Source organism: Calonectris borealis, chromosome W, assembly GCF_964195595.1.
Source record: "Calonectris borealis chromosome W, bCalBor7.hap1.2, whole genome shotgun sequence".
NCBI classification, from domain to species: Eukaryota; Metazoa; Chordata; class Aves; order Procellariiformes; family Procellariidae; genus Calonectris; species Calonectris borealis.
In genome coordinates, this window is record NC_134351.1 from 29,784,279 (window position 1) to 29,802,123 (window position 17,845).

At 40.1% G+C, this 17,845-nt stretch overlaps 1 protein-coding gene across 1 annotated transcript in view; it reads right to left on the reverse strand.

Moving 5' to 3' along the window:
• LOC142075098 (proprotein convertase subtilisin/kexin type 5-like) overlaps nucleotides 1-17,845 on the reverse strand; it is a 307,009-nt gene that overhangs the window by 241,639 nt on the left and 47,525 nt on the right. The window contains exon 3 of the mRNA XM_075136116.1: nucleotides 10,609-10,722. Within this exon, the coding sequence (XP_074992217.1) occupies nucleotides 10,609-10,722 (114 nt within the window). The remainder of the gene's footprint in view (nucleotides 1-10,608; nucleotides 10,723-17,845) is intronic.

Consider the following 17,845-nt stretch of genomic DNA (forward strand, 5'->3'; position numbering starts at 1 on the left):
AGGGAACATGTAGCTCAGAATATGATAGTAATCCCATATTCCATTATTAGTAATGGAGCAGGAGTTTTTCCTCATTTTCCAAAATGCAAAAAGGTTTCCAAGAAAAGCAGGTAGAAAGTTGCTTTTGTTTTTCTTAACCTTGGTGCTGTCCAAAATACATAATGCTTTTGCATTGGACCAACTGAAGATCCATTTCAGTTTCTTGTTACAGACATTCTAGTCAATTCTTGTACAGATCTAGGGCTTGACATAAAACAATCCACAAAACCAACTAAGCAGTAATCAGAATGCAATAACAGGTTTATTTAAATACAAGGTCTGGGCCAGTTAGCAGTAAATGAATGCTGGTTTGTGGGACATTGACAGATCAACAAAACTTTTAAATGCAATGCAAATGGAAACTGCAAGAGACAACATTTTAAAAAGGAGGAAAACCACACCAGGGTAACAAATACACCTAATAATGCAATCCAAACTAAGAGAATAGACACCCTAAATTGAGTGTGAAGATCCTCATGAAAGTTGTACTACCCTAACGTCCTCCTTGATTTCTTTGTTCTCTGCTGCTTCTCTTGGGCCTGTTCAGGTGGTCATAAGATATGGTGCAAAGAATGGGGACAATATTGAGAAGCTGGGGGCAAAGAGAGTGTAGGTAGTAGGATGTGAGATTACCACATATGACACTGAGTCTCTAGATTGTCTTTGATGTCTTGGGAAACTTCATCTTCAGGAGAGGGCTCTGAGGAAGTTCTCTGAGGTACAAAGTCAGTGAGCTAGAAGCATTCGGGGAGTTCTAGAATCACATTCTCTGTAAGCAGACTGACTCCTTACCAGTGTAAAGGCTGTAACACTTGTTAAGTACTACTTAGCTAGTAGTAGATAGCAAGCCTACTTGCAGCCAGACCAGAAGTCATATAAGGAAAAAAGTCTTTGCTTAAACTTGTCTTTATTTTTTTCTAAACAGGTTTTCTGGCTCCCAAATGTAATCTTGTAGCCAGGATTTGATATTAATAAAAAACAAAACACTATCTCCCAAGTAGTAACTTACTTTTTATTAATGAACTGTCTTATCCTAAAATATACAACAGGAAAATCCCACTGTATAGTTAATGTTTAGTCTCTCATGTATATTTATATTTGCTGCTTCTTAGGCTCCTGTGCTTATACTATTTGGATTTAATGTAGTTTTGAATTGTTTTCAAAACTGAAAGTAACTTGCTTATTCTGTTAGAAATTGACATAAAAATAGATAAAGATAGGGCAATTATATGCTTAAATGGCATGCTACTCATGGATTAGTGGATTCTAATGCAATAGAAAGGGTAAGACAAAAGTGATATCAACACTAAAAGAATCACACTTGCGTCTCTTGGTGCTGAGGCTCTTCCCTCCCTCACATTTCTGCCCTCTGACCACCATGCATTTCAGCTGTATGCTGCAAATGAGCTAATTTTGAAACAGTCATTGTTTAAGTTTTGGTAGAATTTATAACCTCCATAGGAAAAGAGGAAGCACAGATGTTGCCTGCCTTGCTCCTCACCTTAGAATTGGCATATTTTCCAAAACCCCCTACATATTTTTGAGGAGACTTGGGGTCATGTGCTAACAGACTCTTGTATTCAGTGTCTGAGTTCAAAATGATCACTTTATTAATTTAGGTTAACTTTCACTGAATCTGTATTTAAAAGTCACTGGGGGCCTTTCCCACGCATATGCACAAACACTTGCTGGTCTCCTCTCCAAAATGGCACTGGTAGAGTTTGATATACTTATAGTCTTCTCTGCTACTTGTTTCTTGTTTGGGCAGAAGAAAATCCTCTTCACAGAGCTTGAACAGCAGTTGTAATTCCCAGCAGAGATGTCATGATATTAGAAGCAGCTGCAAACGAAACCAATTATGTCCTGCATCCAGTAAAGTAGTGCAGAACAAACTTGATGATTGAAAAGCTCTATCCTCACTGTAAATTTGCTCAGATTTTTTTTTATATGGTTGAAAAGGGAGTCTTAGGAACAGCAAGAATTAAGGTCATCTGCATACTTGTAATTAAGGTCCTCTGCATACTTGTCCACCAGCATACTCAGAGCACGTAAACATTTGCTCATGTGATACATGGAAGGACAGGTTAGAGCACAGATGTAGGAATCAGGAAAGCTGGAATTCTGATGTCCCCATTCTCATGATATCCTAAGTCATATGGCATCTGTATTGAGGAAAACATAGGCATAATGATATTTAAAAATGCTATGAGACCTAACATCCTAGAGCTAAATAGTGGTTCTCCAATCTGCCCTTTCTAAAGGACACTACATAGATTGGGCTCTCTTGGGAACATAATGGCTCAAAACTAATTTTCTGCTCCCTGACTGAGCAATAATATAGCTACTGTTTGTATCAGAAATTTATATAACTCTCATAGTCTACAAGTTGGCTTCCTAAGAGAGTGAACTGAACACATCACACCAGGTCACAATTAGACCACAAGACAAGCAAGCTTCAGAATTGATTCTTCTGTATACGCTGGTCGTGCAGTTCTGGTCATTTTGGGGTTCCTGATGTTTGTACAGTGTTGTTTATGTGAAAAAAGCTATACAATATCAGTTAAATATACATCATATTTAGCAATACCTTTCCTGAAGTATCCACAATTTTAGTAAGCAAACAATATCAAAAATACATAAAGTGAGTGTTTGAAGCAAAGCAGTGTTCTTTACAATTAATGAAATTACCTCTTCCTTTTTTTAGTCATCTAGAGTATTCACAGTATTGCACAATAAAAAAAAGTTCTGTGCCTTCTGTTTTGATTTTGATTACTTGATTTTGATCAAGAAAAATCTGAAAAGTGGGCAGCTAAATAAGCAGTTGTTCTTGAAAAACTGCTCTTGGAAAATAACAATGGGCAAATTTTCTCCTTCAAGAAGAAAGTAGCATACTTCTGGATAAGTATGTGCCTATATATTTAAATTAATGTTTTTCCTGTTGAAATGCTATGAAAGATAAAAACTAAAATACATCAAATTGTGCCCAGGTATAACACATTTTACTGGTTTCAATGTCAGCAATTATCTATCCATTTAAATTCCATATCATTTATTGTTAGCACTTTATTTTGGACTCAAGTTAAAGGCAGATATTTATTGTATGTCATTAGAAATTCAGCATAGATTTTGTGGCACTATCATTTCCTTACTAATTGCAGAAACTAGTCAGAAAAAGGAAGGCAGTTCAGAAAAACACAACATGATACAGAAATGATATTTCACAAGACAACGTTATACAGAAAGAGACCTGCAGTTTCCTAGTGTGACTCAATTGTTGCTCAAAACAAATCCCATTTAAAATAAATTCTTAAAAGAGAAAATAAAAGTGTAATCTCTCCTTCTGAAGATAAAAACACTATAGTAAATGGGCAGTGGAACATATGGTGTTGCTATATGATTTATTACTGAATCTTCGACATGCGGGAAATCTCTCCTGACAGCAAGTATGGAAATTATTTCAATATTGCTACTTATTGGTTCAGTGAAAATGCTGTCACAATCCTCGAACAGTGCTGAATTCCATTTTGTGTTTCCTGGGAACTTCCAGGGTTGCTTATCTGGAAGTCAGAACTGAATGTCCCAGAGGAACAGATCAAGTAGCCTATCTGGTCTTTCCATCATTAAACTATTTATTAATCTCACTAAACTAGTTGCATTAATAATCAATTTTCAGTAGATAAGGATAAATTCACTTCTTCAGGTTTTTGATTACTAAAAATATACTGCTTTTTTTCAACAGGAAATGAGTTTAGGTCAAATTGTGTATCACCTGATCTTATGGTATCAGTTCTACCTTGTCTACAGAGAACAACAGGTATGTTTTCATATACAGATTTGCAAGGTAATGTTTTGACAGGCAGTTTGATTCTTTCTAGCGACACTTCCACTGAAGTAGGTCACAAATTGTCTTTTTAACTTTCTAAAAAAACTAAGGGCTTGATCTTCTCATGCAATACAAAACACATACAAAAAGTACATGCAAAAACCAAACCAAGTTACAAAATATGCAAAACACTTAGAAACATGCCGTGCCACTTTAGAAAGAACAGTGATTTGGCTTCCATTGCACAGATGGAAAGAAAGAGAGAATAATTCTTTGGAGGACAATAAAGACAGTGAGGTTTTTCCTTAGTTGCCAATGCCTGGCATAGGTGGGTTTGAAATACAATATTAGGAGGTAGTAAGAGAAGGTGACATGTATTCATTTGCTATAGTGTTAACAAGCGTCATGTGAAATTCTTTCTCTGAATTCTACTTCTCCTGTACCCTAAACTTGCACTTGGATCCAGTGTGATCTCTGTTTCTCTCTTCCCCTCATCTCTCTCCAACCTGTTCCATCAGGTGTTTGTCATTAGTTTCTTTGTCTTTCTCTGTGTTGTTCCATAATCCCACTTGCCTTACCTGACCTCATTAAGGACCAGGCCAGAGCTGTAAAATCCTTTATTCAGTTCTACCTGTCATGCTTGGAGTTGGAAGAGAGGCACAAGATAAGCCAACTCCTCGCAGTTCTCATCAGCAGCATTAGGGAGGCAATTGGCCTAACTTTTCACCTCCACCTTATTTAATGGCTATAGGATCTTGGGATACTCACATTATTAGCCTTATTCTAGCTGCCTTCCAGAGTCCACTGTATAGTGTCAGAGCAGGAGTGTCTGTCCCTCTATGTGGATGCTAGTATAGCTCACCTGGGAGCTCACAAATATATCTGGAAAATACTATTCATCCTTCACTGATGTATCATACTGGAGGAGTTTCCTAGAGAAACAAAGCAAGCTGAGTTCATCAGATCCTTCATCGAAGTTCAACACAATGCTTGATTTCACAGTCCTCACTGAAAGTGAAAACTATATGTGACCTTTCCTGGGTTTTGGTTTCAGCATCAGCACTGAAGGCAGCCAGCCCTAGATGCAACTAATTCAGAGCTCATCAGTGTATGGACTACTTTAAATTGCAGTATAAATTACATTTCATCTGTCTGTACCAGAAATCTTATGGTATAAGAGGCTGACTGATAAATATTGGCTGATGAGTGAAACTTCGGAGCAAGTCTTTTATCTTCAACAGCTTTCTAAAACTCTGAATAAGCTCTGTACATCTACAATTGTGCAACAATATTATACCTCTCTCATTCAACTTCTTCACCAAGTAATTACTAAACATTAGTTTCCACTGTGGCTCAGTTACCTAGTTTTATTGTGCCCTACTGAAATTGCTATAATCCTCTTTCACCTTGAATTCCCTAAAACACTTTGCTGACTCACTCCATCTATTTGCCAACTCATTGTGCTGAACAACACCTAGTTCCAACACTGATGCTCCTTTTATAAACCTCTTTTGGTGTTAGATAACTAGCCACGTGACCATACGCTATTTCTGTTTATTTACCAACTATTCATTCACAGCAAAACTTTGTGCATCTGCTTGCCCTTTCAGTCCAGTTTTGAAAATCAGGAATGCTTTTCCTAAAGCCCACAGAGTTAAGTAAAAATATAAACAGTTGGAGAAAGAGCACAGCCAGGAATTGTATCTATGCTTGGATTTACAGATTTCTATTAGAGTATCTTTTCAGAGATTTTGTGAAAAACCTTGACTTTTTCAGCAGCCTAAGTTAATTATATTTGCCTAATATGCTTTTCTTATAAAAAGACTGCATAAGTTATACTTTCTGATAGACCTTTATCCATTATGTTGTTACCTCTTTCAGAGAAAATTAACAGACTATAGAGAGGTACAATGCAGCTTTACAAAAGCCCTTCTTTTTGGTTCCAAAGAAAAGACACTGAAATTGCCTGCATTTAGCACTCTTCCAAACACATTTTGTCTTCCACCTACTCTCCCACAGCATGGTTTATGTGTAAAAAAAAAAGAATAATGAGGAATAAATGGGGAAGAGAAAATAATAAAAGTTGAGAAAGAGATTCAGGAAAAATAAAACAATCTTCAAAAAAGGCAGGACTGAATTCAGAGAAATCAACAGCAAAAATAGACATTTCAAAAGGATTTAAGAAAGATGAGCTGACACCTCTGTAGACTTAAGATATATGTAAAATAAAATGAAAGTTTTACTTCTATGAAGTTTTGAATTATGTTTAATATTAGTTTGGCATGGATTTAGCAATTACAATGACAATTATGTAATAGGTGATGTCCTTCTTCCTCCATTCCAAGCAGCTTATGAATTTGACTTTCTTGCTCATTTTCTTTTTGAGAAGCTGACAGGCAACTTCCCCTGTTCCATTTCTTGCTGTGGTTTATAACCTTAATGATAATGTCAGATATTTCCCTAGGTTCTTAGGTGAGGTTCACCGGTATATCATTTTTTAAGATTACCGCAAGTATGCATTTTAGAGATACTGGCTAGCTTCTTCTCTGAGTATAGCATCATTTTTAAAGATATATTATTTATTTTTGTGGGTAGCTCAGTTATGCTGTAGTTTCTCAGAGGAATACCATCTTGCCCCAGTGGTTTACTGCAATGGAAGTTCTAGCTTTACCCTCTTTCTCTCTGACAGTGCTATACCTTCTCTAGCTATAGAGTAACCTCTGGATACACATTTCCTCTTTCTCTGATATAGTGGCATCCAGCAATAAGCAAAAACTTAGCTTATACACTTAACTATCACATTTACTCTTAGATGCTTTAACAGAACAGGCCCTCTCCCTCCAGACAGCCTCCCATCTCAAAACATCTTACTTCTCTGGTAAATACTCATCCTCACAAAAATATCCTTTTGTATATTCAATTCCTGCCCAGCAGCAACTAGGCAAAGCAGAGTGGGAAGAAGCTGGTAGGACCAAGGACTATGGAAACTTCTCCAAATTAGAGAGGCCTGTCAGTACTAGCGATTATTATTAGCAGTATAAGGGATGATAACAGTAGTGGAGAGGATTATCCTTGATGAGTGTTGAAAAAGACTTGTTCCTGTCTGAACTGACTGCAAAGACATGGTCGGTGTCTTTGTAGTCTAGTAATGGTTTGTTAAAAAATAAACAATGGTTAAATCAATTTCTTGCAGCTACATTCTATTTAACAAAATTATGCAATTTTAGACTTGACTTTGATGTCTTTCAGTTATGCAAACTGATTGTATATAGTCCATCCAGTTATTGAGAAACAGAATATTTTGCCAACACTAATGAAAGAGAAGAATAGATATAACATGATGATACACAGATAGTTGAGCCCTAGGGACAACATACTGGACTGTTAGCTCTCTCCTGACCCAAAGTTTCAAAAGGGATATTAACTAAGGACTTGCTTTCTCTTTGACTTTATTTTTTTGATATCAGTTCATTCTGAGCAAGCTGAGCCCAATTCTATAGGTCAGTTTTCAATAATATTTGAATAGTGACTCTCATGTGAAGTTTCATGTGTTACTTAATCTATAAAAAGATTCTATTTCAGTCGTAAGCACAGATGCCTCAGAAATCAGAGGTTATGATAAAGCATTTTTTTCTTAAGATTGCCTTTTCCTAGGTATTAGAAAGCATGAGAAGCAATAATTTCTCAATAGATAATACTCCAGTAATGAAAAAGTAAAAGCATACTCATTTAGGTGATGAGTGTCTCTGGAAGCTCTATTTGCTTCGGTTTCCACAGAACTGTAAGGTGCTAAATATCTTGCAGATTCTGGCTGCAAGTGTCGCAAATTCCTAATCTCTCTACTCTTTCTAGGAATGTGTTTATAGTCAATGGAGAAAAATATAGAGATAAAAAAGAACTTTTAATTTGCTCACGGAATAGGTCTTGAGAGATGCTTTTAACCTTTTTAATTACCCAAAAGGGAGAGAAGGCCTGAATTCCCCTCGCAACTTCTTGCCATGGATATCACACAAACAAAAATGTATCATTTCTAGCCAGGACTGTTAAAATTACAAGGGGTGATACTTGTGAAGAAAAAGCCAGGGAAGAAAAACAGAAGGAAATCAGAGATGTTGTTTGACAAAGTCTTTGAATAAAAGGTTTGTGTCAACAAATCTGAACTACGTTTACAGCCCCGTTAGAGGTTATACCAGATCAATGGCCAAAGGTATCAATCTTAACCCACAACGAAGTTACTTATTAATCAAAATGCAAACCTGTACATGATAATATTTAATTACTTTCTCAATAACAAGTTTGCAGCCAGAAACCTAAAAACCTCTTTCTGACATAGCGATGACTGAAACCATTAACTAACTTGGAATTCCTTTTTTTCCTTCAACTTGTAAAGATAAATAAGATTAACAAAAGTAGCTGTGGTTACGGGATATTTGGTAATGACCCAAGTCAGTCCTCAAGTCAATTCATTAATATATTTTTAGCTATTTTCTTTTGCTGAAATAGTGTACTCACTAATACTTTACTGATTACTCTCAACAAAATGTCATAAAGCCACTATCACTAACATCACAGCAAATATGCAGTTATTCAGTGGAGACAACCACAATCAGCCAATAACACTCCCTTCCCAGCAGTCTGTAAGTGAGGACTTTCTTCTACAGGTACAGAACTGAAAGTACTCTGAAAGTTGTACAAAACAACCAGTAAAATCCATTTGTTGACCTAAAGCGCTTTCCATATTAGGCAAGGTAGCCATGAAACAATGTGGCTAGGCAATATTTGTAAATAGGATACTTACCTTCCTAAAGAAAATTACAGGTAACTGTTATAAGCATCTATTGTCAATTAAAAAAAAAAAACAACCCTAATCTAATAGCACCAAAAAGCTATGGTGACAGTAAAAACCTTGAATGCATATCTAAGAGCACAAAGGAGAAATTACATAAGTTATTGTAAACCATAGTGGGCTTTTGCTTTACTAGTGTTTCTCTTGAAATTTGGCCTCCCTCTTTTTATTCTAACACAGAGCTGAAAGTTTATCACAATAAGAGCAGACTATCTATGGATAAATCACTGTTATGTTCTAGTTTCAATTAAAACATTGAAATGAAATTAATAAATTAAGAACTGACAGGCCACAATAACACAAATTTATTGGAACCTGTCACCTTATACACATATTTATAGGATAGGCAGACTGAATAAACATAGATATAAGAGGAGACAAATATATGCATTTTAGTTGATGGGGAAAAAATCCTGCCATGATCCCATGACCCAAAATAATAAAGCTTTCACAAAGAACTGAAAACTATTACATTGTGGATAAAAGCTAAAACACCCTTAGCCATACCAGTACAGTACTGCAATGAAGCATAAATGAAATAGATTTCTAGTGTATGAGGAGAGCTATTGTCTCAAATATCTTCAGTAGCTCTGAAAATTAAGATGGGATCATTTTTCCATGGGAAAAGAAAAGAGTCAGTAGTATAGTCCATTAATAAGTATAAGAGGAATTTTGAAAGTAAGGTATTAGTAAAACACAGGAATTCTGGAAACTGAATAGCCAAGCTACTAGACTTACTGACTGATTACATGCTTGTATGGTACATACTTGAAGATAAGGACTTCTGAATGTCTGAGTTTATTGTTAGTTGCAAATTACTGCAAACCTATGACATTTTTGTTTTTTAACGTATGCAGCAACAAACTACAAGCCAAAATGAAATAAATATAAAAACTTTAAAACATTTTGAAGCTGTGTTAGGACAATCTTGTTTATTCACATGAAATAGTAAACTAACACTCTGAAATTAGCAGAATGCCTGAAAAGACAATGTCTACTTACAAGGAAATTATTTTACATATTGTTTCCAAAAAGGAATATTTTCCTCCCTATCTATCTGAAGCAATTCAAGCTATCAAGTCATAAACCTTCTGAATGCCCTGCTCAGCCACATAGGTGACCTAGTGATAAAACAAGATATAATGACTTAGAACTACATCAGTAGAACAGTAGGGAAAGAGAACAAATCTTTAATGGCCAAAATGCAGATATGTGAGCTGGAGTCAATTGCCTAACTTGTTGCTCCCAACTTTCTTTAACTAAATACACGAACTTTTCATTTGCATCTTCCTAGGCAAAATGAAGATATTTTTAAAAACTTCTTGCATAAAGAAGTTTCACTCCAGGCTTTAACTGTGTCTATAACCAGGGAAAAAAAGTTTGCTCAAATAACACGGAACTCATGTCAGACAGGAAGCAGCACAAATAATCAATTTATTTCAACTGAATTATTCATTACTAAAAAGGGTGTAGTTATAACACTAAATAGACATTGTTTGTGGCTCTTTTCTCCTGTTTCAGGACATGATAAATTTGTGTCACACTGATGGCTAAGAAAGTGAATGGGGCACATTGAAAACAAGTGGGTTTGCTGCTCTCACATATTGTGGCTATGTTCCTTCCCTTCTCATTGCTGAAAGTTTATCCTCTAATAAGTAATTCCCGAGGCATCTTGCAATAGGAAGCATTCATGAATGAATGCATTAATAAATGTTTCTTATTGTGGGGCCCACTGGGAATTCTTTATAATACTTATAAGGCGTTTACAAACCTTCATTAGTTACATAAAGCAGAAAAAGTTTGCTTTTTTGGAACGTACTATTTTGCCCCTTTTCAAAATATCACAGCAAAGAACTAAATGCTAGCATGAAACAGAACCAATGACCCTTTATGTACTTACCATGTACCACATGCTTGGCCACTTGGGATCATTGAAATAAGCAGATTGGGTACCACCATGTTTATAATGCCTCTTTATTCTTCTTTTAACCACCTGCTGTTGTATCCACTCCACCTGCCAACAAGGAAAACATTTGGTAAGTGTTAGGATTCCATGGAGACTGTCAAGAAACATGTGAAATCTTGGGCATTTTCCCATTTACCAGAATCCAAGACGTACTACATGTTAAAGAGTTCATTTTGGCAATGGGAATGCAAAGCTCACCTTGGCATATTGTTCACTAGGGAATACGTCCAATTTAGTTACTACTACAAGTCTCCATGAACGTCTATTTAAATCCCCTGCTAGAAAGGTTTCATTGGTTGGCATCTTTTGAATAACAACATTATTATTTTATTATTTTTCATTATTAGACTAGCTCCTCTTTCAATTCTAATAAAAAAAATTACATTTACAAAGCTTAACAGTATATCACAATGAGAAATGAATGATAGTTTTTTTTCTTTTGTTTTATTTAGGTCTGTTATTGAAAAAAAAAATTCAGTAACATACTCAAACATTCTATTTAACCTATATCTAAATCAGCTTCACCACTTGGAGTGAAAAAACAAAATTAAACTATACTTGATAGCAGAGTGACTCTTTGTCAAGATTCACTTAGGCTCTCTGAAACTTTATTTTAAACTACAGTACTCCCAAGAAAGAAACAGCTGGGTACTGAGCAACAGGTTAAACTGCAACAATAAGAAAAAAAAGCTTGAAACAAAAAAAAAGTTAAGATTGGGATTAAAAATCTAGTTTTGAAAGCCAGATTCTTATCTGTCAGACACCTCTTCAAAGACTCATGATATCCAGAAAGGGCAACACCAAAAGTGGCATTAACCTTACAGCAGACAGGACTCCGCAGTCATTTCTGCATTATCTAGTCTAAATGGGAGCTAGTTTTTTATAAATGTAAACTCACAGAGAAACTCAGGTTACATTTACATACATCTAGCTTCCTGACATCTCATATTTCTGCTGAATTGTTTCACAGGATATAACTATAAAAATTCAATTCATCTCTCTCCAAGAAGTCAGTCATTTCCTACTTGCAGCCAACTCTGCACATTAGATTTGTGCTGTTTATGACAATCTCTGCATGCATATAAACGCATACATATATATAAAATAACTTTATTTTCAGATCACATACTTGTCATTATCACTTGTCAGGGATGGTATTAATGTCTTTCCATACCAGGCTGTTGTGGTTTAACCTAGCAGGCAGCCAAACACCACGCAGCCGCTCGCTCACTCCCCCCTGCCACAGTGGGACGGGGAGAGAATCGGAATGGTAACACTGAGAAAACTCATGGGTTGAGATAAAGACAGTTTAATAGAACAGAAAAGGAAGGAAAGAAAAAAAAATAATGATAAAATATACAAAATGAGTGATGCAAAATGCAATTGCTCACCACCCGCACTGACCGATAACCAAGTAGCGATCGCTACTTCCTGGAACATGCCTATCATTCATATACTGAGCATGACATCACATGGTATGGAATACCCCATGGGCCAGCTGGGCTAGCTCTCCTGGCTATGCTCCCTCCCAGCCTCTTGTGCACTTGGCAGAGCATGGGAAGCTGAAAGTACTTGACTAGCAACAACTAAAAATATCAGTGTGTTATCAACATACTTCTCATACTAAATCCAAAACACAGCACTAGGAAGAAATTTAACTCTATCCCAGCCAAAACCAGGACAGTATCCACCCCTTATTCTATACCATATACATCATGCCCAGGTCTCACATTTTCCAATACATTCCAAACAATCACCACCACCTTTCTTCTCTTTTAATATATATATAAATATACACATACACACAGATATCATGCCCTTAGTCTATGGGCCATCCCTCTAAAATGTCCACTGAGTTCATTTAGTCCACGACTTTGGGCTCCATCTGTCATAACAGTCTTTCAGGGCAGGAGAGATGGTGTGTGGTGTTGGACTGTTGCATCCTGAGGACAGTTCTAACACCATTATTGCTGCGCTCATCCAGTTCTATAATCACTGCACTTTACTCGGTTTCATCAGAGTTCATTCTTCATTAATCTGGGTGATTTTTACTACAATACCATTGATAGCAACAATAGAAATAATGATGATATACAATATGATATAGCAATTAAATCATACAATTCAGTTCATTGGCTATTTTCACCCAAAATCAAATCCCCTTGAGGTACACATTGGACTTCCCCATCCTTTTGCATTACCCACCAAGTGCAACCAAGTCCTTGAGAAAAAGCAATCCCACGAATGGGTTTTCCCTTGCCCGAGGCAGGAGTAACCCAGACTGTCTTCCCCAGCATATTTCTCATATGCACGACAGGGACTTTATCCCCCTCTACAGTATGTAAGAGATTTGATTGGGCAGGGCCAGCTCGAGTGACAGATCCCCTGGTGTTGACTAACCAGGTGGCTTTTGCTAAATGTGTATCCCAATGCTTGAATGTCCCACCACCCATTGCTCTCAGCGTAGTCTTTAGCAGTCCATTGTATCGTTCGATTTTCCCAGAGGCTGGTGCATGATATACCTACTCAATGCCATGCTCTTTGGCCCAGGTGTCTATGAGGGTGTTTTGGAAATGAGTCCCATTGTCTGACTCAATTCTTTCTGGGGTGCCATGTCGCCATAAGACTTGCTTTTCAAGGCCCAGGATGGTGTTCCGGGCGGTGGCATGGGGCACGGGATATGTTTCCAGCCATACAGTGGTTACTTCTACCATGGTAAGCACATAGCGCTTGCCTTGGCGGGTTTGTGGGAGTGTGATATAATCAATCTGCCAGGCCTCCCCATATTTATACTTCAACCATCGTCCCCCATACCAGAGATGTTTTATTCGCTTGGCTTGCTTGATTGCAGCGCATGTTTCACATTCAGGGATAACCTGTGCAATAGCGTCCATGGTCAAGTCCACCCCTCGATCACGAGCCCATCTATATGTTGCGTCTCTTCCTTGATGGCCTGAGGTGTCATGGGCCCACCAAGCTATAAATAATTCACCCTTATGATGCCAGTCCAGATCCACCTGAGCCACTTGAATCTTAGCAGCCTGGTCCACCTGCTGGTTGTTTTGATGTTCTTCAGTGGCCTGACTCTTGGGTACGTGAGCATCTATGTGACGTACTTTTACAACCAGGTTCACTACCCGGGCAGCAATATCTTGCCACAGTGCGGCAGCCCAGATGGGTTTACCTCTGCGCTGCCAGTTGTTCTGCTTCCACTGCTGCAACCACCCCCACAGGGCATTTGCCACCATCCATGAGTCAGTATAGAGATAAAGTACTGGCCATTTTTCTCATTCAGAAATGTCCAAGGCCAGCTGGATGGCTTTCACCTCTGCAAACTGGCTCGATTCACCTTCTCCTTCAGCAGTTTATGAGACTTGACGTATAGGACTCCATACAGCAGCTTTCCACCTCCGAGGCTTTCCCACAAGGCGACAGGACCCATCAGCGAACAGGGCATGTTGCTTCTCATTTTCTGGTAGTTTATTATACAGTGGGGCCTCTTCAGCACGCGTCACCTCCTCCTCTGGGGATATTCCAAAATCTTTGCCTTCTGGCCAGTTCGTGATCACTTCCAAGATTCCTGGGCGACTGGGGTTTCCTATTCGGGCCCGTTGTGTGATCAGTGCGACCCACTTACTCCACGTAGCATCGGTTGCATGATGTGTAGAGGGGACCCTCCCTTTGAACATCCAGCCCAGCACCGGCAGTCGGGGTGCCAGGAGGAGCTGTGCTTCAGTACCAACCACTTCCGAAGCAGCTCGAGTCCCTTCATATGCTGCCAATATCTCTTTCTCAGTTGGAGTATAGCGGGCCTCGGATCCTCTGTATCCCCGACTCCAGAACCCTAAGGGTCGACCTCGAGTCTCCCCTGGTGTTTTCTGCCAGAGGGTCCAGGTAGTACCATTCTCCCCGGCTGCGGTGTAGAGCACATTCTTTATATCTTGTCCTGCCCGGACTGGCCCAAGGGCTACTGCCTGAACTATCTCCCGTTTAATTTGTTCAAAGGCTTATTGTTGCTCAGGGCCCCATTTGAAATCATTCTTTCGAGTCCCTTGATAGAGAGGGCTTACGATCTGACTGTAATTTGGGATATGCATTCTCCAAAAGCCCACAACGCCTAAGAAAGCTTGTGTTTCCTTTTTGCTAGTTGGTGGGGACATGGCTGTTATTTTGTTGATCACATCCATTGGGATCTGACGACGTCCATCTTGCCATTTTATTCCTAAAAACTGGATCTCCTGTGCAGGTCTCTTGACCTTACTTTGTTTTATTGCAAAGCCGGCCTTCAGAAGGATTTGGACTATTCTCTCCCCTTTCTCAAAAACTTCCTCTGCTGTGCTGCCCCACACGATGATGTCATCAATGTATTTCAGGTGTTCCAGAGCCTCACCCTGTTCCAGTGCGGTGTGGATCAGTCCATGGCAAATGGTAGGGCTGTCTTTCCACCCCTGGGGCAGTCAGTTCCAGGTGTACTGGACGCCCCTCCAAGTGAAAGCAAACTGTGGCCTGCACTCTGCCACCAAAGGGATTGACAAAAACGCATTAGCGATATCAGTTGTGGCGTACCACTTGGCTGCCTTTGACTCCAGTTCGTATTGGAGTTCTAGCATGTCCAGCACAGCAGCCCTCAGTGGCGGCGTGACTTCGTTCAGGCCATGATAGTCTACTGTTAGTCTCCACTCTCCATTGGACTTTCGCACTGGCCATATGGGACTGTTAAAGGGTGAGCGAGTCTTGCTGATCACTCCTTGGCTCTCCAGTCGACGAATCAGCTTATGGATGGGAAGCAGGGAGTCTCGGTTGGTGCGACATTGCCGCCGGTGCACCCTCGTGGTAGCGATTGCTATCTGTTGTTCTTCCACCCTCAACAACCCCACAACAGAAGGGTCCTCTGAGAGACCAGGCAAGGTGGACAGCTGTTTAATTTCCTCCATCTCTAAGGCAGCTATACCAAAAGCCCACCAGTACCTTTTGGGTCCTTGAAATACCCTCTCCTGAGGTAGTCTATGCCAAGGATGCACGGAGCCTCTGGGCCAGTCACAATGGGGTGCTTCTGCCACTCCTTCCCGGTTAGGCTCACTTTGGCCTCCAATACAGTTAACTCTTGGGATCCCCCTGTCACTCCAGAAATACAAATGGGTTCTGACCCTTCATAGCTTGATGGCATCAGGGTACACTATGCACCGGTGTCTATGAGAGCCTTATACTCCTGTGGGTCTGATGTGCCAGGCCATCGAATCCACACAGTCCAGTAAACCCGGTTGTCCCTTTCCTCCACTTGGCCGGAGGCAGGGCCCCTCTAGTCCTGGTTATAATATCCATTTCTCACTTCTTGCAAAAGCGAGTCAAGAATTTCTTCATTACAATCCAAAGTAAGATCAGTCCTTCCATTCTGTCTGGGGAACTGTTCACTGGAAACTGGACCGTCGTGAGACAGGTTTTTCCTGACAACTGGAGCAGCATTTTTCCTGGGAGAACCCCCTTGTGTGATTGTTTTTCCTTGCAAGTCACGTACACGTGCCTCTAGGGTGAAGGTAGGTTTTCCATCCCACTGCCTCATGTCCTCTCCGTGGTCACGCAGGTAAAACCACAGGGTGCCCCGTGGTGTGTACTTTCGATATCCTCTCTCTTGAGGAGAAAAACGCTGACTCCTAATGGCTGAGATACTGGTCCGTACAGGTGGAGAATAGGACTTACCCTCTTTGAGTTGCTGGACCTCCCGGGACAGTTTCTCCATAGCCGAGTCAAGGGAGGAGGAGACAGTTTCTTCGAAATCCCGGAGTCTGCCAACCACATCATCCACCGTTGGTGCTTCTTCCTCTTTCCAGCACAGTACTGCCAACGAACTGGCATACGACGCTGGCGCGCTCCGTACCAACTTCCGCCACATGGGTCGCATGCACTGGACTTCATCTGGATCTTTGGGTACTTGCTCGTTGTCCAGGTCACTATAAACCACCTTCAGCACGCCTAATTCTCTCAGGTACTGGATACCCCTCTCCATAGTGGTCCATTTGCCTGGGCGATATATAACATCTTCCTTGAAGGGATACCTTTCCTTCACGCCTGACAGCAGTCGCCTCCAGAGGCTGAGGGCCTGTGCCCCTTTTCCAATTGCTTTGTCAATGCCCCCTTCCCTAGCAAGGGATCCCAGCTGTTTGTCTTCCTTCCCCTCTAACTCCAGGCTACTGGCCCCATTATCCCAGCATCAGAGCAGCCAGGTAACAATATGATCGCCTCGACAACAGCCAAAATCTTTCCGCATATCTCACAACTCACTCAGGGATAGGGATCAGGTGGTTTCCGTCTCGTTTATGAGTTCTTCCTCTTCCTCCTCCCCTCCTCGTGGTGGCCCTGCTTTTTCATCATCCCTTTCTAAACGACCTGACTTCTGCTTACAAGATTTCTTCTTCTGTACAGGGGTGACTGATACCAGCAAGGGTTGGTCCTCTGGTTCAGCTGTAGTACCTGTCCTGGGGGTTGGAGTAGCTGCAGTGTCTGTCCCGGAGGTTGGAGTGGCCGCAGTGCCTGTCATTTCGTCATCACATTCTTTCCCTTGAGGGTTCTAAATAGTGTTGAACAGGGCTCGGTAGGCATGGGCCAGGCCCCAGCACGTTGCAGTAATCTGGGTCTCTCTGGAATTGCCAGGGTGACAGTATGCTTTCTCCAAATATTTTACTAGTTTTTCAGGATTCTGCACTTGTTCAGGGGTGAAGTTCCAAAACACTGGGGGTGCCCACTGTCCTACGTACTTGCCCATACTATCCCACACACCCTGCCACTCATAACTATCCAGCCTTGGGGCAGATCTCTGGGGGGTATTCTTATGTAGTTTTTTAACCTTAAATAAGGCCTGAACCACATTCAGGAGACATAGCAATAGGAACATGCTGGTTTGAACATCCCAAGGATATTCAAAATCCTCAAGAGCTTTTGTAATCAACCTGGGGGAGAAGGGGAAGGTGAAGGAAGCTGTCTCCCCTGTAAATTGGCTCTCCAGGGAGAAGAGGTAAAAAGCGTAATTACTAATACTTTCCGAGAAATAGCTCCTGAAGCACAGGAATGACAGCAGTGCTGAGTACAATCCCATGACCAATACTTTTATCATATCATAGGCCAGTGTTACACAGTGTAGCAAAACGCTAACCTTAATCCACCTCCCATAGATGAC